The sequence below is a fragment of the Oxyura jamaicensis genome, chromosome 1, assembly GCF_011077185.1.
Source record: "Oxyura jamaicensis isolate SHBP4307 breed ruddy duck chromosome 1, BPBGC_Ojam_1.0, whole genome shotgun sequence".
Lineage (NCBI taxonomy): Eukaryota > Metazoa > Chordata > Aves > Anseriformes > Anatidae > Oxyura > Oxyura jamaicensis.
Window position 1 is genome coordinate 50,268,255 of NC_048893.1, and position 23,404 is coordinate 50,291,658.

General features: G+C 32.7%; 1 protein-coding gene across 19 annotated transcripts in view; it reads right to left on the bottom strand.

Annotated features, from left to right (window-relative positions):
- LRRIQ1 (leucine rich repeats and IQ motif containing 1) overlaps window positions 1-23,404 on the bottom strand; it is a 111,796-nt gene that overhangs the window by 79,944 nt on the left and 8,448 nt on the right. For 18 of the 19 annotated variants that reach the window (XR_004754247.1, XR_004754248.1, XR_004754249.1 and 15 more), the window contains 7 exons: window positions 22,949-23,101; window positions 21,345-21,495; window positions 16,411-16,604; window positions 15,548-15,675; window positions 9,367-9,440; window positions 8,967-9,060; window positions 1,955-2,131 (listed from right to left, as the gene is read on the bottom strand). Coding sequence is in view for 16 of the 19 variants with exons in the window: in XM_035338121.1 (XP_035194012.1) it covers window positions 1,955-2,131; window positions 8,967-9,060; window positions 9,367-9,440; window positions 15,548-15,675; window positions 16,411-16,604; window positions 21,345-21,495; window positions 22,949-23,101 (971 nt within the window). In the remaining 3 variants the exon portion in view is untranslated. The remainder of the gene's footprint in view (window positions 1-1,954; window positions 2,132-8,966; window positions 9,061-9,366; window positions 9,441-15,547; window positions 15,676-16,410; window positions 16,605-21,344; window positions 21,496-22,948; window positions 23,102-23,404) is intronic. The other variant, XM_035338052.1, reaches the window with a different exon arrangement.

Here is a 23,404-nt window from a genome sequence, read left to right on the forward strand (position 1 = left end):
TTTTTGTGTTTTATGCATTGATGACACCCAATACTGGAGGCTATTTTAGATGCAAGGGCTAAATATAGGGGGATAATCACTTCCTACGATCTACTGTCCATGTTCCTCCACATACAGCCCAGGATGCTGTTAAACTTCTTTGGTATCAGGGCAGACTGCTGTCTCACATTCACTTTCTTATCCATCCAGACCCAAAGGTCCTTTTCAGCAGAGATGCTCCCCAGACAGCCAATCCCAACTTGTACTGCAAAAAGGGGTCACTCCTTCCAAAGTAAAAAAAAAAAAAAAACACTTTGCACTTGTCCTTGTTGAATTCACAGGCTCCTGTTGGTCGCTCTCTCCAATTTGTCTAGGTCCTTCTGAATGGTAGCCCTGCACGCAGATATATAAATCATTTCCCCCAGATTTGATGTCATCTGCAAGCATGGTAAGTGCATACTCCATCTCTGGCTCCAGGTCATTGATAAAGATGTTAGAGGGACAAGTCTAAGTGTCCAGAAGGTAGCATCAACTACCACTAATGGATGGTCTGAGCCTGACTATCCAACAGATTTTAACCTGTATAGCTGTACATTCTTACAGACCCTGGTTACATAAACAATTCCATTTTGTGGATATCACTTTTCTCTCCCACTTTTTATTATCTTATAGAAGTGTATGTAGAAGTGAGGTATTCTACTACAGCTCTATCATGATCATATAATAATTAGAGATTACCATTTTTTTTCTGCAAAGGTTGTCAATTAAACAGGTCCTAAATTCTGGACGTAAGAAAATTTTCTCTACCATAAAGGAGAAGTAACACGTTTTTTTTTTTTTCTTCAATATAATTTCAATATAATACTTAAAACAAACATCTTTTCAAATAAATCTCAGTTCTGTGAGCAATGAAGATTCTATTGTAGCTCAATAATATCAAATAATAAATGAAAGTAATAATCCTTTAGGTATTAACAAGACCCCATGGACATAGAGGCTAATATGTAAACAAAAAATAGCTAGGTTCTGAAACAATGCGGGTATTTTTCCTGACCCAACAAAGTACACAAGCAGAAATTCAGACTAAAGTATTGTAAAATATTACATGCTTCACCTGTTCTGGGATAATGTTCGGTACCTGGCAGGATCAAGAAAACTATCTTTCCAAACACCAGCAGACAAGTCGGATATTAAAATGACTACAGGGATATTGTAAAACCTGCTAGGAAATGAAAAGGAACTAAGAAAGAAGGAAATGGGCAATATTCCCAAGTGCAAAAATATGAGAGGTCTGGGATATATAGATATTGCAAAATGATGAAAAATAGGAGGTATAAATGAAAAATTACCACTTGCAGTATCTAAGTTCTGGACACCTTGCAATATCTAAGTCACTGGACAACTAATCATAATAATGAAGTAGCATTTATGACAAAATCAAAGACCTATAAACAGAGCCATATGATCCATGTCTTTAAGAGGAAAGAGGACAGCTTTTGCAGCTTTCTAGTCATTTAGAATGAGAATAATATAGATATGGAAAAAAAAGGCAGGAAAAAAATTAGAGCGCTGTTACCCAAACTAGGTTTGAATAAGTTGAAACTGTAAATTAAGCTGAAACTTAATTAATTGGAAATTAATGATATGATTATACCACTTTGTGCATTTAAGCTATTATCTCAACATGCCACTGTACTACGTTGTGTGTATGAATTCATCCAACTACTACTACGTCAAGAATTTTTGGATTTGAACCACCTGTTTTCCCAAACTTAAAACAACAAAAGTCAAGGCCCACAGATATTATAATATCTGTCTGAAGTATTCCTTGCACTGAAGTCAATGATTCTAATCTCTTTCTTAACATAATAATGTTTCCAGGCAAAAGCTAAGTAAACTTCATAAGAAAAACATAAAGAACTACACTAAGGGTATATTAAAACAAAAGCAATTTATATTCATATAAAATGCCTACCCGAGTTCAACAGCCTTGTTTTTCAGTATAACATTTTCTTCAATTTGAACTTGACAAAGTTCCAGAAAAGTTCTTGATTCTGATCTTTTGATTCTTTCAGTTGTGGTTAAAGTATGATAGTTTAAGTTTTCACCATCAAGAAATTGTAAACTAGGAAGTTCCTTGCATAGGGAAGGCCTTAGAAAAGAAAAAGTCATAATTAGTTTTATGAAAAAAATCCCAGTGCTAAAACTCCAATTTTACTATAACAAGACATAACATTATGATATTTCTCACAGTATTTGCATATATTTGTTCTTACTTCATATGTTAGTATATTAATGAAAACTTTATTCTTAATAAACCACAGAACTGGTATGAAAATGTCGCTTTCTTAGCATAATTTCTTAATATATTGTTGGTATACAGACCACAGCTGAAATACCAGACACAGGGAGGTCAATAACAACTTTCTCAGGTCACAGATGTCTAGTAGTTCACCTACTTGAACAACAGGAAAATCTAACCTGCAATGCATTTAATTAGTAGACAACACAGAAAACTAAGTCTTAGGATCATACAGCACTGGTTTTGGTGACACATTTAAAGGCCTAGATTTAAAAACTGCATTGAAATCAAAACATTGCCAATCTTCATACCTTCACTATCTGTATATACTGCATAAAGCAATATGATATTCAGCTTGACAGATGGGAAAAAAATTACCTTTGAATTACTGAATTTGAGTCTCTGCAAGGGATGACGATAGAGATAATCTTTCCTTTTTATGACAACGACATTCAAGGTCACTTATGTAAGAATAAATATACATGAAAAACATACCTCCTGTTTTTAAAAAAAGTGTTATCAATGAGCTCTCTTTTAGGTTACTGCAAAACATAATCTAAAACTGCAACCTTGTTTCATATATTTCTTATAGCAGTCCAAGTTTCTTTAAAGTTTTAAGACTGAAAGTATTTAAATCAATACATCAACACTCAGTATGTTCATTATGTTTGTAACACACGTGAAAGAACACTTATTATAGGCTATAAGTCCCCTTGGTATTAAAAAAAAAAAAAAAAAAAAAAGTTTTCAAAATTTGAGAACTCCCTGACTGCTCTGTGATGGTAAAGGACTAATACTTAGCTCCTATATTATATGCTAAGTTTAAAATTAGTGGAATTTTTTATTACTGAATTTGAATATTCCAAAATGTGGTTCAATAGAATAGAAAGTTAGTTTTTTGCAAACAGAAAACTTTCCTTTTTTGTTGCCCGTTAATGTAAAAACAACACTGCCTGAAATGCATTTCAAATGAAATGATGGGTTTAGATGGACAGTCCCTAAACACACATAGAGGAATTACCAAAGCTAATGTTGAATAGTGATACATTAAAAAAGTGCCATATCAAAGTTGATGGATGCTGGAAGTATTGTGTCTTAGAGCTATGGGATCTCAACATTAGTTTTTCCAGCTGGGTTTCTCCTGGTGAAGGGCTGAGTCAATATTTCATTTAGTGAAAACTTCCTGGTGAATTTTCTGTCACTTAAGAGCCTCTATTAATCATTACAGCATTGAAACACATTCCCCTAGGAGTGCTCAGACTGATCCCAGGGTTTAATTTTTTAAAAGCAATTTCTTACTACTTCACTTTTGTTGGTGTTATCACTGGCTGGACATGAAAGTACAAAACTGATTGGGAAATTTTACAACTAATTCCTTTGTTGGTATCAAGGGGTTATGTAAAGTTCACTGGGACATATTGCCTGAAGTTACGGTCAATGCTGTATTCAGCAAATCCATATTTTATCGTATCCCGTAATTCAAATCCTTTAGACAAATGAATCTCTTGTCTAATCATAAAAGTTAGATTGGGTCAAGCAAGCTAAAGTGTCAGTACATATAGTTAAATAGGAATTCAGAAAGCAATTCCCCTTAAGGTTACAAATGACGTACCAGTTCATTGTATAAAATAGGAGGAATTAAAACAATGCAAATGGAAATATAAAATATTTACACAGTCACTGAAATTTATTCATAAAACTATGAACAATGGGAATCAAAGTAAGTCTGTTCACTGAAAGGAAAAAAGAGAAAACAGGAATTTATTTGTACAGCTATCAAACAAGTACCTTAAAAACTACTGTTCTACTCAGGTAATCTAAAGTATCAAATTAAACACATTCTTGTGTAACACTGCAATGTAAGACCTCACATTTAACTGACTTGAAATTAAAGAAGGACCAATTTTGATTCTAAAAAAAAAATGTTGCAGAAATGAACAGTAAAGTATTTGTTTGTAAAAGTGATCCTTATATACTACTATACACGACGACATTGTACTATGAATGTGGTATTTATCACATATACCTAAAACTACTAGGGACGTATTTCTCTAGTTTGAAAATAAATTGTTCAGATCTGAGAATTTAAGAAAAGGATCTGATCACATATTGGTAAATAATAATAATAATAATTTTATAAAGTACAAACTTTGGTAGCACTTTTGAGAGAAATGGTCTGAAATATATTTCAAACGCTCAGAAAAAGCATATTTTTAATCAAAATCTCAGTCACCTGTTTTAATTACATCTGAAATAAAAAGTTGTGTTCTGTTTCATATCTTTAAACATTTTACTATGTTAGCACTTTCCTATGCTAATACTTGATTTGTTTAGCTGAAACAATTGGTAATGATTTAAATTCTTATAGATTAAAGATTTTGTACATTTAATGGAACCACAGTAACAGTTCACTATCAGACAGACATTCTACCATTTCAATATATGAATTCTGGATTATCACCTAAAAATCTGAAATTGCATTTCCAACTTTTCTTACTGCTCTCCAATGCCTGTGGACTAGAAAACATTAATTCTAGAGAAGATAGATAAACTTTACATTCAAAGAAAAGAGGTACTGTACTTTTGTTGAACAGTTCTTCTAGAAAACTAAGTATTCATAGATTGGTCTACGTATATGATTTCAAACAATATAATTACCAAGAATTCGGAAGATTTCTAAAAAAAGCAACCAAACCAAACCAAACCAACCAACCAAACAAAAAAAAAATGACAACCATAGCATACCAACAACCTATCAATGAGTAATTTTCTTAATAAGGCTTACAAATACAATCCTATCACAAGTACCCATTGTGGGATTATAATGTCCATATCTCATTACATGTCAAGTTTTCTTTCTACCCCATCCACTTTTTATGTAAACACATATAATAGTCTCTAAGACCAGTTCTTCACTTACATTTCAGATATGTATTATAGATCACCAGGGGGCAAAGAACAGCATTATTTTTACATCTACATCTCATTCAATAGCATAAAACCAATTAACTTTTGGTGTAAAGATAAGGAATTCTCAGAACAGGAAAAGAGATTACACTGGCTACTGAAAAAAGAAAAAATAATCAACCATTCATCCCAAATTTTTCTTCCAAAAACTCTTCCCTAAAAGTTGCTAAGTCAAGGATTCCTTTATACAGACTATTCCTAATTAAAGACAAGAATGCACCATCCTTTCTCTATGTGCAGTGTGAACCTACCACATCAGCAAGTCTGTTAAGCAGAGGATTTATAACATAGTGGAAGGGGGTAAATAAGAAGATAATAATAATAATAAAACAAGAGCAAAGAGGAAGAGAAACAGTCAAAGAAACTATGTGATGGACAGTCAGGAACTGGTGTTTCTGAGAAGGGCAAGTAAGCGGTGTAAGTACATAAGTAATCAGAAAGAGAGAAATATTTAAAATAGTGCAGATGTAAGAGAAGTAGAAAAAGGATGAATGGATGGTCACATCCATGCAAATGTTTTAATGAAATATAAAATATGATAATAAAGGTGAGACAAAAGCTCATTCAGAAAGTTAAAGTCACCAAAGGTGATAAACTTGTCAATAGAGAGGACAAGTAGAATTCATGCTGAAAACAATGATATTGTGGAGAAGTCAATGGACAAAGAAGTTACAAATTAGCACCACAGAGAAGGCATTTATTTCTATAATTTATACGTTTGTTTAAAAAAAAAGTCATATGAAAAAATACGATAGCAGTGAAAAAGCACAGAATTTTGGAACAAACCACTTCATATAGAAGCTCCAAATGCTTGGCCAAACATCAAGGTTTTTGTTTAAACAAAACTACAAACTAGGATTCTCAGGAAATAAAAAATAAATAAATAAAAAAAAAAGATCACAGAATACAATTCCATTTGTTATTTTCATATAATTTTCTTCCAGTTTGTGGTAGTGTTTGTCCATATCTCATTTCTTTTGTATATACTTTCACTGTTCATTTTCATTTCTTTATAAGTGCTGAACTCTACTGGTTACAAAGCTTCCAAAAAATAGATTTGCTTGGCATGGATAATCATAGAATCATAGAATGGTTTGGGTTGGAACCTTAAAGACTGTCTAACTCAAACCCCCCTGCCATGGGCAGGGACACCTCCCACTAGACCTGGTTGCTCAAAGCCCCTATCGAACCTGGCTTTGAACACTACCAGGGATGAAGCATTCACACCATCTCTGGGCAACCTGTTCCAGTGTCTCACAATCTTCATGTTAAAGAATTTATTCCTAATATCTAATTGAAATCTACCCTTTTTTAGTTTAAAACCACTAATCCTTGTCCTGTCACTACACTCCCTGACAAATAGTTCCTCTCATGCTTTCTTGTAGGCTCCCCTTAGGTGCTGGAAAACTGCTATAAGGTCACCCCAGAGCCTTCTCTTCTCCAGGATGAACTTGCATCTGACCAAAAGCAAGAATCTGAAGACACAGGGACATATTTCATAAGAGTAAAAAATTAAGTTGTTCATTCGCTGGACACTTCAAAGATTTTTTTTTTTTTTTTCCCCAAGTTATTTCTTGTCATTAAAAGAATGGGAAGAAATGAAACTGTATCTCCATATGTTAATATTAATCTATACTCTCAAATCTGTAAAAATGGTGACTGCAGAAGTAGTTTTGTTGTTGTTGTTGTTTTTAATCTAGCCTGTTTTCTTTCACTACAAATCTTTGAATATAAAAGGACTGGAGGATTCATGATAGAAGTTTCTTGTGCTTTTGCACTTGATTGTTATGAGGACTCATTTTTAATTTAAATGACTGTGTGTTTTGCATTTAAGCTCTGAAAATGGAATTAGGGAAAGAAGGAAGAATTGTGGTGAAATAATTTTGAAACCATTAGACCTGGAGCAGCTCAATTTTCAACCAAGTCCTTGCACACAATGGAATGGAGTAAATTTGACCCTGCATACAGTAAAGACAAAAGGGTATCCTTTGTATACATCATCAAAATAAATGGAAATGTTCGTCTATTGCTTACATAGAGTTTATTTTTAAATAATAATTTTAAAATATTATTAGGCTGGTACATACTTTGTAGAAGAAATGTAAATTTATGTATAATGTAGTGATTTATGTATTCCCTCAAATTAATATCAAACAAATGTAGCTATTCCAACAACCTGGACTATTTTGTGATTCTTCTCCTGTTTCTCCCATACAGTGAACAAATACCTACCTTTTCTCATTTGAACTAGATCCAAGTTTACCATTTGAATTTCATTTCTTTGTTACCTATCATGAAGTAAAATCAAAATAATGACTGTGACTGACATTTGATGCCTGATGCAAAAACCAAAAACAAACAAACAAACAAGCAAACAAACAAAAAAACACCACCAGGAACAACAACAACAGCAAACCACAAACCCTCTAGTGCTAAGAGATGGACCCTTTTGGTGAATATAGCAAGCTGTGGTCAACTTACATCTTATCTTACATTGTGACCAAATAGGCTATTGTGACCAAATGAGACTTTCTCATTTCTCTACTGGTTCTAGAATATGGCAGGCAAGTGCTCAGACAGCAGAACAGATTTCTCTTCCTTTTGCTCATGCTGCAAAAAATCCAGCAGATGATGGTGGAGCTTTTCATGAAGCTATGCACTTTAGATCAACAAATCTCTATAGGCTGAGTATCAAACTAAATGATTTTTCTTCCTTTAGCTGCAGAAGGCAACATTTTTATCTATTCCTTTTTATCCATCTCTTTTGCTCTCTCAGAGCACTCACTGTATGCAACTGGATAATCTTAACTGTGCTCAGGCTGCTCTTTAAGCATTTGTATGCTAAGAAGGGAAGAGAGGGATCAAGAAAAGGCAAAGAAAGCCCTTTAAACAGTACTCATTAAACACGGTGCAGAAATTTCCTTGTCCTAAAAGGTATTTGAAAACACGAGAAGGAAAGCAAATAGATGATGGCAAACAATTTGAAGGGAATAACAACAGTTTGCAACTGAAGATACAGTCTTAACTCATTTGCTACTGGCACTATGTTCATTTCTACTACAGAAATGGGACCTAACGTTTTTAGTCCCAAAGTTGGGTGGCATATTTTTCCACAGTTCCGGAAGAATCTCTGGTCACTATTCACAGAAAAACTAACAAAAGATCAGCATCATTTTGAAATTAATTACTAGTTTAGAATGGTTCGTACTTAAAATAATGTATATGTCTCCAAGATGGCATGCCATACTGGGTCTCTAACCACTCTTATGGCCACATATTTACATATGAATTTCTGTTATTAAGGAGACAGAAGAAAAGATAGAAATTTACAGCTGATAGTTTTTCCCTAATTCACAGAAGTACAGCTCAAATAAAAATCTCTAAGAGGATAAAATTGCCCTAATATTTTTTCATATGAAAAATTATTAATCCTTTCAATTAAAATTGCATTTACATTTAAAAAAATGTTAGTGCACCTATATAACTACCTACATTGTGCATTGTCACTATTGTCACAGGCCTGGAAAAATTATACTAGAACTATTTTTATAGTACATACAACGAGGTGAAGAGTGATCTGACCATTTACTTAGTGAACTATAAATTTAGGCTATTTTGACAAAACAAAACAAAAACATATTTGCTAACTGGATTTTTTTAATTATTTATTATTTTTAATTTATTTATATTTATTTAGCAAATCCATTTATTTTCTTACTTGCAATTCCTTTCTTGGAGGAGAGGATTTCCACTCAGTGACAACTCCCTTAGATTATTGCAGCCACTTAACCATGCAATTACACTTTTAAGGTCTGTATTGTAAAAGAAAACAAAATTAAATACCAATTTGAATGTAGAATCATATTATTTTACTTAAAATCACAAATAGTACCAAAACCATGAATAATTATAAACAATTCTGTTACCTGTCTGTACAGTTATTATCAATATGTATAACATCCATATTTGAAAAATATTTATGTTTTCTGTATGTCTCATAGATAATATTTGAATTTTATAAATATATTTGGAACAATCCAAATATAAATGAATTTATAATTTAATTAAGAACTTCTAGTTTGGATGGGCATTTGATTTATGTTTTCTATACAACTCACCTGACAAGCAGTTATTTTTGATGTCCAGCTTTTCCAAAGATACAAATGAATTTAAAGGCACAAGCTCAGTTAAACTAAGAACAAATCAGAAAAGTTTATTTTTAACTAAAGAAAAACTGTAGCTTATAAACAGGCACCAGAATCTTTTACAGTAATATCAACTTACTTATTTACATGAGAAAATACTCATTTAGCTATCCAAGGTGCTAGTATTAATTACCAAAATTCCTCCTTTAACTTCAAAGCATTTCTTAGTCTTCTCAGAAGGTCACTTTTTGCTTGTATGTGTTACTGTTTTTGTTCAACTGGTAAATACTTCATTCTATTTTTCTTAAATTTAGTTCTGAGGATCCAAAGTCTTGTAAAATTTACAAGTTCAATTGGCTTTTCTTTAGTCAACTTGACTAGAATAAAACAGAAAGCCCTGATTTTGGAGAAAAAAAAAAAAAAAATCTGCTTTTCCCCTTTCCTTTTTCTTCATTTATCATACTTCTTGTCAGTTTGTTTCTCTTCTCCACTCAGCACTCTCCACTTCCTAGACCCTAAAACCAACATAATTGTCGCCAAAGTTGTATTTCTTAACCATTCAAAGCTGCACTGTCCTGTAAAAGATTTTTAGCACTTCCTCTGTCTGAGTACTTCTGTAAGTGTCACAGAAGTGCCAGTTATACAGACAGCTACAGAATTGCACTTCTTGCCTATCAGAGCTTTTCTTGTGGAATAAAACCAGCAAAGCAGGGCTGGAGCCACTACAAAATTCCTATCTGTAGTATTGAAGAGTAGATGTGAGGAAACAGCTGACACTCATCTGTACAAAGGATTTAGACTGTGAGATGTGTATTATCATAACTATTAAAAACATTATTACCCAGTGTTATTAGAAGTTTTAATTACAAACTTGCATTGGTGGAACTACCAGTGAACGTTAAACTATTCAGTCAGCTATTTCCAAATATTACCTTTCAGATTTAAAAGTTTATTTTGATTTATAAATGGGGGAGGAAAAAAATAAAATCAAGATGTTGGAATTGTGTTTAACTAAAATTTTAACTAAAATTAGAATGTTTGTGTATAAGCATATACTAAATAAACTATATCTGCTGAAAAACTTACTTTTAGGTAACTTATTTCATTCCTTTAAGGACAAGGTTTAAGCATAATGGGAGAATGGCATCACAGATGGCAATGCATGTCTTCACTTTGTAACTGTCAATTTTCATGGAAAGCAGTATTTTCTGAGGGCAATATTTATTACCTTTGAAAGCTATAAATCAGAGTTCAAATGGTCACACATATAACCACTGAAAATCAAAAACCTACTCACTTCACAAATTTACAATTGGCCAGAGCCAAAAAATGCTATTCTGTTGTTGAAATCTGTTCTCCAGAACAGACTGGAAAACATTACAACTGAAAGACAAAGTTGGATTTAATTCTGGTTAACAAATTCTGGACCAAGTATTGGTGGTCGATGCTTTATTCTTGTTGAAAATTGGCATGTAGGAGGGAAAACAAACAAACAAACAAAAACCAACTAAACAAATAAAACACATGTTAATAGTAAATTCAGAGAAACGGATATAAAGCCAGTTGAGTATGTGCCACTATACTTCCATTTCCTTCTCACTCCATATTTTAAAGTTGTTGTTCTAATGCTGTTTAGTTCAATTACCTCCCTGCCAGTTTTCCAAAGTATCAAATAAATAAGAAGAAGCATTAACTCTAAAAACCATTAACCATAATAAATACTCTTGTACACACTGCAAGAAGTATCAGCGTTTTAGGTTCTTATGACCAGTCAATAGCACAAATATTTTTAATATTTGTAACAAATGTAACAGTGGCAAACACTCTCACTAAAAGACTAAAATCCATAATACATATTAAAGATTCACATATTCAGGAATATCAGGAAAATAAATGTCATAAAAAGCATGAGGGACTTGCACACTACTTTTACAAAGCCTTTGTTTCTACAAGTCATAATGGATGTTTTTTTTTTTTTTTTTTTTTTTTTTTTTTTTTTTTTGTGAGTTGGTTCTGGGGATTTTTGTCTGTATACACTGTGGTGACTTAGAAATTTTATTTGACTACTGGACTATCCTTGCCTGCCATTGGCATTATGAGAGTTAAAACGTTTGCCCGTCATTCTATAGCTTTGCTTTTACTGACATTCTTTGTTAATTTTTTTCCTAAGAAAATTCAAACCAGAAAGACAAAGGACATTACTGAAAACTTAATACTACTTGACCTTGTCACATTAGCCCAGGGCATAAGAGAGATATAAATTACAAAGAAGACACAAAAGTAAAAGATATTTGCAAAAAAACAAGCTATAGCTTCCTCTTTCTGCTCCCATTTAAGGTTGTAGCAGGACAGGACACAGATATCCACAGAAACTATATGTCAGAAAACAAGATTTAAGAGCCTAGAATAGTTGTAAGTATGTACCAGAGAAAATACAGATTGCTTTTTTAAACACAAATAGCATTAACTCCTCAGTCTGGTCCAAATCTTGCTGTGCATCAGCTTTTCCCCAGAAAGCTATCACTGATGTTAATGAGCAATAAGGAGAGAAAGATCATTAAAAACAAATTTATGTTTATCTAGATCTTTAAGCAATGTTTATTTCTCTTTCATACTTTTAAAAAATAATAACATTTTAATTTGCAATATTTGCCATATTTGTAAGTCAGAATCAAACATAATAAAGGAAATCTAAAAGTCACTTGTTTCTTGAATACTTTGTTAGGCAGTACACTTCACCAGTATTGTCCATGGTGTTATATTCTTAGAAATAAACACATGACCAGCAAAGAATTACTGAAAATGATAAACAAATCTAGACCAATAAGGGGTGTTTGGGGGTGATGACAGTATAAATACAGTGTACATACAATATAAATACAGGGTAGTTTATTCATGACTGACTGAATTCAACATCCAATTACACTTATATGTATTGTGACAGCTCTGGAAAATCTGTCAAATTCTGAAAACAGAATGGCTTGCCGTGAGAGTAAGAAATTAAGTTAAAAACACACATACAACGTATAGTTAAGTAGTGAGAACAATATGTATCAAGAATTCAGAATTCAGTTGCTTTTTAGCATTTCTATAATAAGCCTATTAAAAATGGCATATATGTGGTTGCAAAAAACATGTGCAATAAGTTCACAAAGAATTTGATCCTGGTCAAAGAAGTTTCCCAGAAAAGGAATTTTTGCAGCTGACTGCATTTTTTTTTTTTTTTTAATATCAAATTATTATCTAACACACTTAGGTTACAAAACAAAACAATAATAAACTTTGGAGTATTATAACAGAAATTAAGAGGGATAAATTTGTCTATTCTCAAGTTGCACAAAAAATATAAGGACTACTTGAACAATAGATTGTTTTGGTGTCTCATTGTAAAACTTTTATATGAAGAAAAAAATAACAAGTAAGCTACATAATTGTGATTACATGTAAATATAAATCTCACATGAATTCTTACTGCATATTAAATATGTAATAATTTTAGTTCCAGTGGAAAGATTTTTCTCTCCTACACCTAAACCTTTATCTACCCTATAAAAAAATAAATCCTTTTTTACACTAACTTACTGTGTTCTCCAGCTGCTCCAAAAGAGAGCACAGATCTTCACAGTCCCAGTTCTACAGTAATCAAGTCAAGAGAACATTCACCTTGTACATTGACCTGGTATATGCTTCATACATGAAAACCACAGCAAAACACTTAATAAAAGCAGAGGTGGTAATATTGTTGCCATTTTTATATTTGATGAATATACTACATACTACATGAACATCACTACATGCCATCATTCCTTGTTCCTATATTGTAGGTTTAAAACAATTAATTTAGAGTTTTATCTTTAGCAATTTTGGGGTTTATGACACAGACAAAACATCTCAGAAATAAAAAATATTGTAAATTAGCATAAGATTTTTCTTTTTACAGTACTATGTTTTTAGAAAAAACACAGATTCACAGTATTATCACTATGTGGCCTTCCTGCAACCAGGAAAAAGGAAATGGCACTAGTGTACGCTTTAAAAACAAAAACAAACAAACAAAAACCAAAACACCCCAAACCTATAAAATTGCACTAGCTATAGTATAAATGTTAAAACAGTTTTTCTTTCAACAGCTTACACTATTACATTCACTGTTGCTATATAGAACATCAAGTTACTTAGGTTATAGCACACACATATAGAGTTGCTTATAAGTGTACATAAAGTGAGTGCAACAGAGCAGGCTACTGAAATCCCAGGAATCTGGAGGCCTTTAATGTGCATTTAAGACTATCTTGTCCTGTTTGTCCCAAAGATTTGAGATAAGGTATAGATACATAAAGGAAATAAAGGGATATTTTTGTTGTTATTTGTATCACACCCAGTTTACTCATGCATAATTACGTGCTTTCTCCTAGAAAGAAGACATTCAGCATCTCAATGTAGGCACTGGACAAACAAAGTAAGCACTGGAATGGAGAATAAAAAACATAAGATCATGGGATGGGCAAGTGGTACATCTACATAGCCAGCCCAGCACAACCTAGATCTTGAGGCTGCATTCAAGCTATGGCTGAAACTGTGCTCTTAGTTTTGCTGTCTCACTAGCGGGCACATCGGGTGTTCCAGCAGTACTGTAAACACGTCATTACACACAATGTAGTCACATCTTAATGTGGGAAGAAAAAAAAAAAAAAAGGAGAAGAAAGCTACAAGAAGATAGAGCCACATTACTTCCTGTTCCATAAAAAGCTGAACAGGTCAGGAAAAAAAACACCACACAAAACAAAAAGAACAAAAAAAAGAAGCAAAGAACATGAATGAAATCAATATGTGTGATTTGGAATTTTACACTTAACAGATAATGACCTTGCTAGTCTCAGGCATTAAGTTTCTCCAAACTCCAGAGGAACTTAAAAAAACTAAAAAGCTTTAAAACTTAAGTACTATATTCTGTAAATATAAATAACTAGGTGTTATGAACTTACATGCATTCTACTTCATTAGAGATGATTGAAAACAATCTGTTTATAAAAAGTTATAAAAATATAGGTTGCATTTTCTTAAATAGTATTCATTTTTCATAAAGGGCGTTTCTTATAAAAGGACTCAGAGTTATAGATCTATTCTCCCACAGGCTCACAGATATAGCTGACTCTGATGAACTACTGTCACCAAGGATGGGATTCTTCTGTTCAAATGTAGACACACCAACTACATGTGATCTAATCATTCAGACTCTGTCAGTAGTCAATGAAGACGAACAGTCACTTGTAGGATATGATTTGTCTCAAAGTAAATGTCTAGAAATGGTAGATGAATCGCACGCTAAAACAACTCCTCTTCATTAACTCGAGTGCTGAATGATTAGTTCAGAGTGTATATTCAGAGTGTATCATGTGTAAAATGGTATATTCTATGTGTTTAGGTGAGAAATCCCATTCAGAGTGAACACATCACAATATGGAAAAAAATAGTAATTTACTAGCAAAATTCATTTCACTACCAACACAAAGATTTTGACTCCTGAAAATACCATAATTCTAATTCTGCAGATGTACAGAATATTTTATAAAATGGAAAAGAAACCTGATTATGTAGTACTTCAACACATGATCTACTTTTAGACTGCTTGTCTTGACTCAGCTTTATTATTCTGTATCTTTGAACTGAACCATAACAGTGAAGAATAAAAGCAGATATGCAGTACTAAAATTTGGTTTTGGGGGCATTAATATATCATGTATATGAAATAAAAAACAGCCTAATGAACATTCTAACTTGTACTATTTAGCTCTAGCAGTTATACTTAAAATAGCCTTCAAAGTCTGTTTTGAATAAACTAGATGAGAAATACAAAGTTTGACAGACGAACTCTAGAAACAATTGCTAAAAAAACACCGTGGTTTTAATAATGCTTCAATGCTCAAAAATTATTTTCATATAACATCTAATAGAAAAAAATTACTTTTTGTAGTTACTGCTGTTTCAAATTTTCTTAGCTGAAGGTGGCCAATGCCATTACTTGTCAACCACATACTTTCAAAGTATGGAAAAGATGGTGATATTTTAAGCATACTGAGAATTATACTTTTTAGATAAGTGTTAGAAAATTCCTCTGTATCAACTTCATAAAGGGAAAATATTTCTTGTTTACCTATTTTGAGACAGTGAAAGAATCTGCAACAGAGGCAACCAATACAAAGAAAGCATTTTCATAGCAGAAATGCTATTGTCATCCAAATATAGTTCTCTTAGCAGAACATGATTTTCCAGCCTTGGAAGCTAAATAGAGAAGAGAAGGTTATTTAAAATTAATGTAAATTAGAGAAACAACAATGGAATGCTTACCATATGCTTTTCATCAATCATTATTAAACAGAAGTAAACTACACATTTTGGATATATGTATTGTTTTCTTATTATGTATATTAGGTGTTAAATATTTTTCAATGTCCTCTATGTAGTCTGAATAGTCAATATGATTAAAAAAAAAAAAAAGTGGGGAGTCAAGAGCCACAATCTTACTATTTTATTTGTGCTGATTATTGAAAATAGTTTTCGGCTCCCAGATGCATAAAAGAATCATTGGCAGTAAAGATTATTAATTGTCCATTTAGCAAACTACTTCTCTATTATATATGTTGCAGCAAAAATTTCAACTTCTGGAGAATCAGCATTCATGAAATTAACCTAAATTACTACTTGTCTTTAACGACAATAGTATTTCATGACATTTTAAACAGAGAATAACACATATTCCACGGAGGGAAATATAACAACTGAAGGGCAATTTTTCAAGGACTTAGGAGCAAGAAAAAACTTTACCACTGCTAGCCATTTTTACCTTTGAAAAATCTCTAAAAGGAAAACAACACAAAACAACAAAAAACAACACAACACAAAACAAACAAAAAAAACCACCCCAGGCAAACAGAGCACATGATGAGCATTGTGAGTAACATTACTGTTAACGAAGATGTATGTACAATAAACAGCCACTTAATTCAAAGCATTTACCTCCTGTAGGTTATTGCCTTGTAACTTCAGAATTTGAAGTAGTCCACAACTCTCAATGCCTTCAATTTGTGTGAGATGATTAAAAGAGCAGTCTAGGTGTATGAGAGTAGCTGTTTCACTGAGACCTTTTGTGCTGATTAATTGATTATGATCCACATTTAATTGCTGAAGGTTTTTCAGTGACTCCAAACCACCTGAAAAATAAAGATTTTAGCTGAGTTAAGCCATTCTGAAATAATAAAAGTCTGTTTTTTGATTACCAAGAAAATTCTAAAATTTCAGCATATTCATATTATATATAGTAACAATATTAGTCCTATACTTCAAAAGATACTCTATTTTGACACTATCAAATACACAGTGTGTACAGGTGATAAACTTCTGATCCTATTAAGTAAGCAATAATAATAGTTCACAACCCCTAGGGCAGACAAGCATTATTAATGTAAATGTCTCCTGTTTAAGGAATTACACTACAAAGTATATTTTTTTTTTAATGAAAAAAATAATAAAGAACCTTTAAGAAGTACCTTTAAGTATAAACCTACAATTCTACAGCCATTACACTCACAACAAACTTAGTCTTACCAGCTAGAGATCAAGAATGTATCTCTCCTACAAACAGATGCAAAGGAAAATGTTCTTTTGCCCGTATTTATTTCAGAGTTTTTCACAAATCATTCTCTTACAATGGTAAAATCATACTTGTTCCATGGTCTTACTATATGCTAAATGTTCTGTGATGGCTGCCTTTCTGGAGTACCAATGTGTCAGACTTGGTACAGGTCAAAACAGTTTTTTCCTATATCTGTAGTAAAACTTCTTTAAGGGGGTATGCCTTAAAAAACACACTAAAAAAAAAAAAAAGTTTCTGATTTTACACTTCTTTCAGATATTCTTCACAGGATTGTTTTATGTAATACTTTATCTCATCTTTATGTCACCAAAACCTTCCCAAGTTCCCATAAGCAAGTTGGGCAAATTTTGCAGAAGTAAATGTCTTTGTGATTATCCTCTGAGAATCAACTAGATTATAAAACCAAAGACCACATTGCTACTGAGAAAATTCTTTACTCAGAGAGTGGTGACACACTGGAACACATTGCCCAGAGAATCTGTGGATGCCCCATCCCTGCAGGTGTTCAAGACCAAGTTGGACAAGGCCCTAAGCAACCTCATCTAGTAGGTGGCACCCCTGCCCACGGCAGGGGGTTGGAACTAGATGGTCTTTGAGATACCTTCCAACACAAGAAGTTCTATGATTCTATGATTATTTAGAATATAGTACAAGTAAGAGCAAAACAGAAGTAAAAGATTAACTGTACTTCTAACTTTGACATTTAAAAACAACAGCAACACAAACTACCACCATTGGATTTCAACTCATAGTAATTTAAAAATGGGAATCATGTAGTTGAAATAACATATTCACCTGAAAAAACACTGGATATTAAAGAGATAACATCCTATATCTAAAACAAATGTTATATATTCTAACTTCAAAATGGTGCTTTAGGAAATAAATATACAACTCTTTAATTAATCTGAAAGAATTTCAAACATACACAACATACAATCCTGATTGCAAGATCCTGTTCTGGATTCCCCCCCCCCTTTCTTTTTTTCTTGGATAAAAACAAAAAGGGAACTACCACCATCTAGTGGTCTCAAAACAATTTCCTTTCAGACAGTACTAACAGCTTCCAAGACTTCCTCACATGAACAGTTTTTACATTTCCACTATTAAGTTATCAGCATAGGGGTACTGGTAACTTTAATAGCACTGAATTACCATGGAGTGGGATTAGAGGACAAACTACACACAGAGGAAGAAGAGTCAAAGAGTTAATAGAGGATCTGGAAATTTCATATTCTGCATACTGCACTAAGCACCTTTTTATATCTCCTTCTGTCTCGTTTAATTAGACTGGAAATAATTCTAAACAGACATGCCAAGGCTATATACAGTGGGATCAAAATCTATTCTGGAACTATCAAATACAGTCCAAGAGAAAAAATACAAGAGAGAGGATAATATAATACATGGTAGTTTAATGTTTCTTGTATACACGTGCGAAATTAAAAATAAGCATGCAAGTTTCCAGTAGATATTGTCTATTTTCCATGATACAACCAACAACAGCTATAGTGGTAAATGGGAAACTTTGTTCTGTTAAAAAAGCATATGGTTTCAGAAAGATGTGTAGAGAACCTTTACGTAACTCTTAACAAATTGCTATGCACAGCTCCTGTCTATTAGCTATCGGTGCAGTTCTGAAGTAACTTCTAGGTGCGACAAAGATGTGCTTTCTTAAAAATAATAATTCCAAAGTGGCATTTAAGAGTATCCATAGTTACTCATTGCTATTCTTAGCACTACCAGGATTTTAGCCAGCATAGTACAACAGACATCCTAAGAAAGCATAATCTATAATTAAAGTCAAAATGCTATTTTTTGTGTAAGAAAATTTTTATATAAAGCATTCATCTTCCAAATACAAATGCACTGAAATTAAGTATATTGCTGACACGATTACCTAGTTTGTGAGCATGCAACCTTAAGTGGAAAACCATAACATACATATTTCTCATACTTTTACTGTTAAGGGTTTTCTGGCAACTCTCATTTTTCCCTCTACTGATGCTATATTTTAAATGAGGACAAAAAAAAAAATAAAAAAAAAGGAAATCAGAATGTGCTTGATGTTTCCAACAATAAGTTAATAAATCACAAGTATTACAAATATAAATAAGTCTTTTTTTTTAGGGAAAAAAAATCACATACACAAAAAAAAAAAAACAGACAAGAAAACAGAACAAGCCCTTTGTGAAAGCTGAATGAACAGACAATACTGCACACTGTTGTAACTGTGAAAAGCAGATTCTAAGCTGATTTTTGTGAACATTTATTTCGCCACTCAAATTCATTAGAAACTTAGTACACATAGCACTACATTGCACAAAATGGAAGGTACAAAAGTATTTTTACAGGATTTCCACAGGAAGATACTACATTCCACACAGATGCCACAGTCCTTAATTAATCCACCAATACTACTAATTACTAATTATTATTACTACTAATAATTCTTACAGTAATCTTGCTGACATTTCTATCAAGTGTGGTACGTCTGTAAGAATCTTACCCAGCATTATTGGCCACAAGGATACAAAGCCAATATTTATATTCACTTTGTTTCATCTTTCCCCTTTAGGATATTGATACGCTTTTGTAACAAGCATTGATATCCCAGCACCCTTATTAACAGGTAATATAAATTATTCATAAACATAAACATTTCATATTTTCACAAATTAGCAAAAAATATTCAAAATATCACTATCGAACAGCTAAATTTCCAGACTGTCTGGGTTGGCTTTTTCTTCCCCAAAATTTCCTATTTCTCTTTCCTATACCATTGCCATTTATCACGGAATTACACTATTCATCTTCACACGGTTTCAATTTTGTGTTTTATGTTTGTGGGTTTTTAACACAATTGAAACCACTTTATAAAAATATTTCATGTAAATGTGTTTTATTCATCAGCTTAAAAACAGTTTTATGTTGTTTTCCCACTGTCCAGGTAGCTCTCTACTACACATACTTTAAAGAGAAGTAATAGTCTAAATCAGGACAAAAGAAATCAAAAATTACAATTTCTTTATCTCCTTTTCACTTCCAGCTCAGATTCCTTTTCAAACAATATCTTCAAACTCAGCACAGACCAAAAATACAACTAGAAATTCAGCTTTTTAGTCTTCCCAAAACATTTTGCAATTCATACAGAATTGTTTGTTTCATCACATGCAATTTTTTCTTCATCATAAGAAAATACAACTTTATTTCAACTAATGAATCTCTGAAGATTTACTTCTGTTAAGATTATAATCCTCAAGTGATATAGTGATCTGGCTTTTACAAATTCCACAGTATATCATGTACCAAAACCCAAGTCCCTACAGCCACAGGGAGGCTGCTAAATCTAGTTCCATTCTATCTGCTGCACTATCCTGGAGAAAATTTGCTACTTTCTTTCTTGAGAGCTCCTTTTCAAGTAATGATCTGGTAATTTACTACTAGCTTTTCCCAGCTGTTAATGTTGCTTTTGAGGGACCTCTGATGGTTTTCCCTTCGTATATAATTCTAAAACAACATCAATAACAACAAAACTAGCTTCTCCACTGAGGTACAGCAAGGATCTCAGTTATTCTCACAGCACTGCAATTTCCTGACCTTTTGTCAATTGAAAAGGCTCTGGATCCTCATTACATTTATACCAAATCTACATAACACAAGGCTCACCATACAGTATTTTTGGCTTGCCAGAAGCTGACCCACAATATCTGCCCTATAGGCACTTCACAGGAGAGTGGGAATAAAACAGGCAGAGAGGTAAATAGCTGTTCACTACATGAAAAATTCCTGTATGACCAACAGGTAACTCCTAGTCCAAAGTTTTTATGTACTGATGCATCTGTTGAGGTGTCTGCAGTTATGTGAATTCTACCTGGTTGACTGCAGATAAATGGTACACTTGTTGCCTGCCATCTGTTGAACCTAAAAAATATAACTAATTGTAAATATAGCAAGTGTTGGCATACTTGCTATGTCTATATGATTTGCATGACTGTATGCTAAACTCATTCTTTTCTCAGCTTTTGACCATTTATTTCTCATATTTTTTTCCAAATTTTTTTGACCATACTTATTGGATCTGGGGGATGGAATACATGGCAGTAGCTAAGCCATACTACAAATAAATGTGAATTTGAGTGTGATTTAAAATGCAGGAGTGTTCTAATCCATTTCCTCATTCTCCTTGGGCTTAGCAGCTGGCCGACCCTGAATCGAAAGGAAGCATAATCCTTAATATAAACAGCACAAATATTCTGCGATACAAATTGGAATAATTTATCATTAATATTCTTACCAATTCGAGTGATTCTATTGTAGGAAAGTTCAAGATTTTGGAGATTTATGCAGCCATCTAAGCCACAAACTGATGAAATATGGTTCTTATTCAGAATCAGAATACAGAGATTTTCTAGGTTTTCACAGTCAACCATCTCAATGCTGTTTTCCTGAAACAAAGGAAAATAAGAATATAAATAGCATCTGAAGTGAAGCAACAGAATTAAGTCTAAAAGTATGGTAGATTATCACCACTGCTTATTTTTTTCCCAAGCTACAAGTAAGAAGATCTCTATCTTTTTCCATTAAAACAATAATGTGTTTCTTTTGTGTTCTACTGGGATTGAACAAAGATATATTTTGCGCTGCATTCTGGCTCTGAAAATGCCCAGTGAGGTAATTCTGTTTATTATTTAAAGTATAACATTAAAACAAACAAACAAACAAACAAACAAAAAACAGTTTTGGAAGAGGCAAAATTTTATCTAGATTTTTTTTTGCATATAAATACCAATCTTAGAAAGACTGGAAGTTTAGATATGCATATTATGTTCTCATATTAGTATTTTGCTCTTATGTTTTGAGGTACCCCAAATTAATAGATCTCAAACATTCTGAATAGATAAGCAAATTGGGAAAAGGACACAAGTATTTCAACTTACCCTGTTGCCCAGCTCTAATCACTGGACAGACAACACTCCTTTTAAGTACATTTATTATTAGCTCTCTTCTCAGAATTATATTATTTAAATAAATAGATAAATAAACAAAAACACAGCAAGCAACTGTTCAAGAAAGAACAGCAGTTGCTGAGTAAGTAGAAACATTCAAGACTACTATAAATAATAAATAAGTAAACAAGTTAATAATAATTAACTTTCTTATGAATTGGTGTTGTTAAAAGACAAGAAAAAAAAATGTAAGAAGAGTTGTTTCATATAAATTGTAAAGTTCCAGAGCCGAGATGTGTCATATAGTGTTTTCTTCAGTCATTAAAAGTTAAATTTACAATGCTTTGTTAGACAATGTAAAAAGTACCCAGAGATTATGCCTCTAGTGATATGTCATTTCATTGCTTGAGTGTGTATGTAATTTTCACTAATATCCATGGTATGTATTGCAAAGGACTCTCTCCTACGTACTCCTCCCTAAGCTGTGCTATGGTGAACATCACCTATCCATTCATTAATCAGACAGACTGACATAATGAAGATATATCACCAAGCCATACTAATTCTAGACTGATACTATCATGCACTTTTCTTAGTATACTTTGACTCTTTTGTGGGATGTTGTTTTAGTAATCCATATGTAAAATGCAAATCTGCTGCTGTAACTGTTCACTTTTGGGAGTACATTGCTGATATTCCTATGCTTTTAAAGCACTAAGGGCTACATGCTGTCCAGGGCTGCAGCAGGAGCAAACCACAGATTTTGAACTTTTCCAGGTAGAAATGGTCAGACTGATGCTTGGACTTGGTGATTTTGAAGGGCTTTTACAATGTAGATGATTGTATGTTTCTATGATTCTAAATTCATTTGGATGCAATTGCATAACCACCTGAGCAGTAAAATCAACAGTTTTCACTCCAGTTATGATAAAGAATGAAATATGCCTGGTACCTCCATGTTGATATACTTCAGGTCTTTGCAGCTACTTAGTCCTTCCAGTGCAACTAGTCCACAGCGTCTCAGAGTTAAAACTTGAAGATTTGAACACTCAGACAATGTTGAGAGGCTACAAGCTGGCAAATCTTCAAGTGTTATTTCTGTGACCTACATGTATTTGATGATAAATAAGATTAATTTTTGCTATATGGAACATATCATTATACAATGTCACGTCTTTAAAAAGAGAGACAAAAGCTACATTTTACTAGCACTTTAGAAAATGAAAGCAACAAATATATTAACCCTGTTGTACAGATGGGTCTGATCTGTTAAACAGGAAAAGATATTATAAAAACAATCAGTTTGATTTTAACATCCACACTAAAACAAATAAAGCTGATGTTCTACTAATGATACTGAATTTAAATGGATGGAAGATTAAAACTAAGAAAAACAATAATATGAATT